The 1,602-nt window shown below is 64.5% G+C and overlaps 1 protein-coding gene across 1 annotated transcript in view; it reads right to left on the bottom strand.

Annotated features, from left to right (window-relative positions):
* Positions 1-43: 43 nt before the first annotated feature.
* The window catches only part of TPPP3 (tubulin polymerization-promoting protein family member 3), a 2,085-nt gene continuing 526 nt past the window's right edge, over positions 44-1,602 (bottom strand). The window contains exons 2-3 of the mRNA XM_009330363.1: positions 537-690; positions 44-302 (exon numbers count right to left, since the gene is read on the bottom strand). Coding sequence (XP_009328638.1) covers positions 114-302; positions 537-690 — 343 coding nt within the window. The 3' untranslated portion in view covers positions 44-113. The remainder of the gene's footprint in view (positions 303-536; positions 691-1,602) is intronic.

Below are 1,602 nucleotides of genomic sequence, written 5' to 3'. Positions count from 1 at the left end.
GGGGCACCCCCCCGGGCCCCACGGCACGCGGGCATGTCCCAAGGCTGATGTGAGCGCCGGCCCCACGGCCGACGTGCAGGGACCGGGGCGGTGGGTGCCACGGGCACCCGTCCCTACTTTTTCACTTTGGCGTCGTAGGTGCCCGCGTTCTTGTAGGCACTGACGTAGCCGCTGGTGTCCACGATGTTCTCCCGCCCGCTCTTGCCCTTGCCCTTGCCGCTCTCGTCGAAGCGCTCCTTGTGGGAGCCCGTGTACTTGGAGGTGTCTGTCTGCCTCTCCACGGCCCCCACCGTCTTGGCTTTCTGCGGTGGGGAGACAGGCAACGGGAGTCAAGAACATGCCCCATCCCATTCATCCCTTGCCCCACGCAGGCTCCTGACACCCACCGAGGACCCTGACGTGCCCACTGGACCTGTGCGATCGCCAGCCCAGCCAGGGCCATGGGGTCCCCCGGAAAGTGTCTCTGCTCTGCTGCAGGCAGAGCTCCGTCCTCCCCTCCCGACCAGCCCTCCTGCTGCCAGGGGCTCTTCACTCACTGTGACGCCCACGTTAATGGGCTCCTTCCCTGCCACCAGCTGGCAGATGGCTTCATACGCCTCCTCTTTGCTCTTGTCCTTAAATCTCTTGGGGGCCAGCTCCTCCAGCGCCTTCTTGAACTCCTCGTAGTTGATGACGCGGGCCGTCTTCCCTCTGCAAGCACAAAACCCAGGCTGCCATAAGCACGTCCTCAGGTTGCACCTCCTGCACCGCAGGATGAGCTGCATCATGGAGACCCCGGCTTTGTCCTCCACCAGCCTCGGGCACCTCGCCCATCTCCGAAACACAGCTACGGCCAGGGCAATCCCAGCTGAATGGGTCGGGCCGGGCACAGCCAGTCCTGAGCTCCAGGAGCTTTTCAGCCACATGCTGTTAAAGCCCTTGATGCTAAAAACCTCGCCCCTGCATGGAGGTGCCCTGGGACTTGGGTGCCGGTGGCAGGAGGGGACACGCATCCATTCCCACCGCTCCCAGCCCGCATGGGATGACCAGCACCCTCTCTCCCCTGGCAGGCATCGGTCCTTCTCTGGTCAAATTCGGAAGGACGTGCACAGGGCATCTGTCCCACAAGCGCCCGTTCCTCATCTCTGGGGCAGCACAGCAACCCACCCTCTTACGCGCCAAGAACCTCCCGGTGCTCAGACCCTCCTGGCCCCACCAGGGAACAAGGGGATGCCCGGACAGAGGGTGCAGAGGGAGCAGGTTCTCCACCCATCCTTGCTCCTGCACCCTGGTGCAGAGAACCGGGTGTCAGCGTGTCCTCGGGGACCCCGAAAGCAGCCCCAGGCACCTTTAGCTCTTCAGCTGCCCCTGTGACCTCTGAGGAGCAAAGACCGGAGTCCTTGCCAGGCTCAGGTGTGGACTGGCCACGCCCAGGGATGGGCTGTGCCACGTCACACAGGACACCCCTGAGCACCCTCCTCTGCTCCCTGCGGCACCGTCTTGCTAGATGGGAACCTAGCAGAACTGGGCAGGGCCGCCTCGATGGCTGAGGGCGGGAGCAGGGGCACAGCCTCTGCACCAAAATCTGAGCGCCCCCCACGCCCCCCACCCCGCAAATTTGGC

This window comes from Pygoscelis adeliae, unplaced genomic scaffold (genome assembly GCF_000699105.1).
Source record: "Pygoscelis adeliae isolate BGI_AS28 unplaced genomic scaffold, ASM69910v1 Scaffold458, whole genome shotgun sequence".
Classification (NCBI taxonomy): Eukaryota; Metazoa; Chordata; class Aves; order Sphenisciformes; family Spheniscidae; genus Pygoscelis; species Pygoscelis adeliae.
Note: the sequence above shows the minus strand (reverse complement) of the source record. Positions and strands in the feature narration are given on the sequence as shown.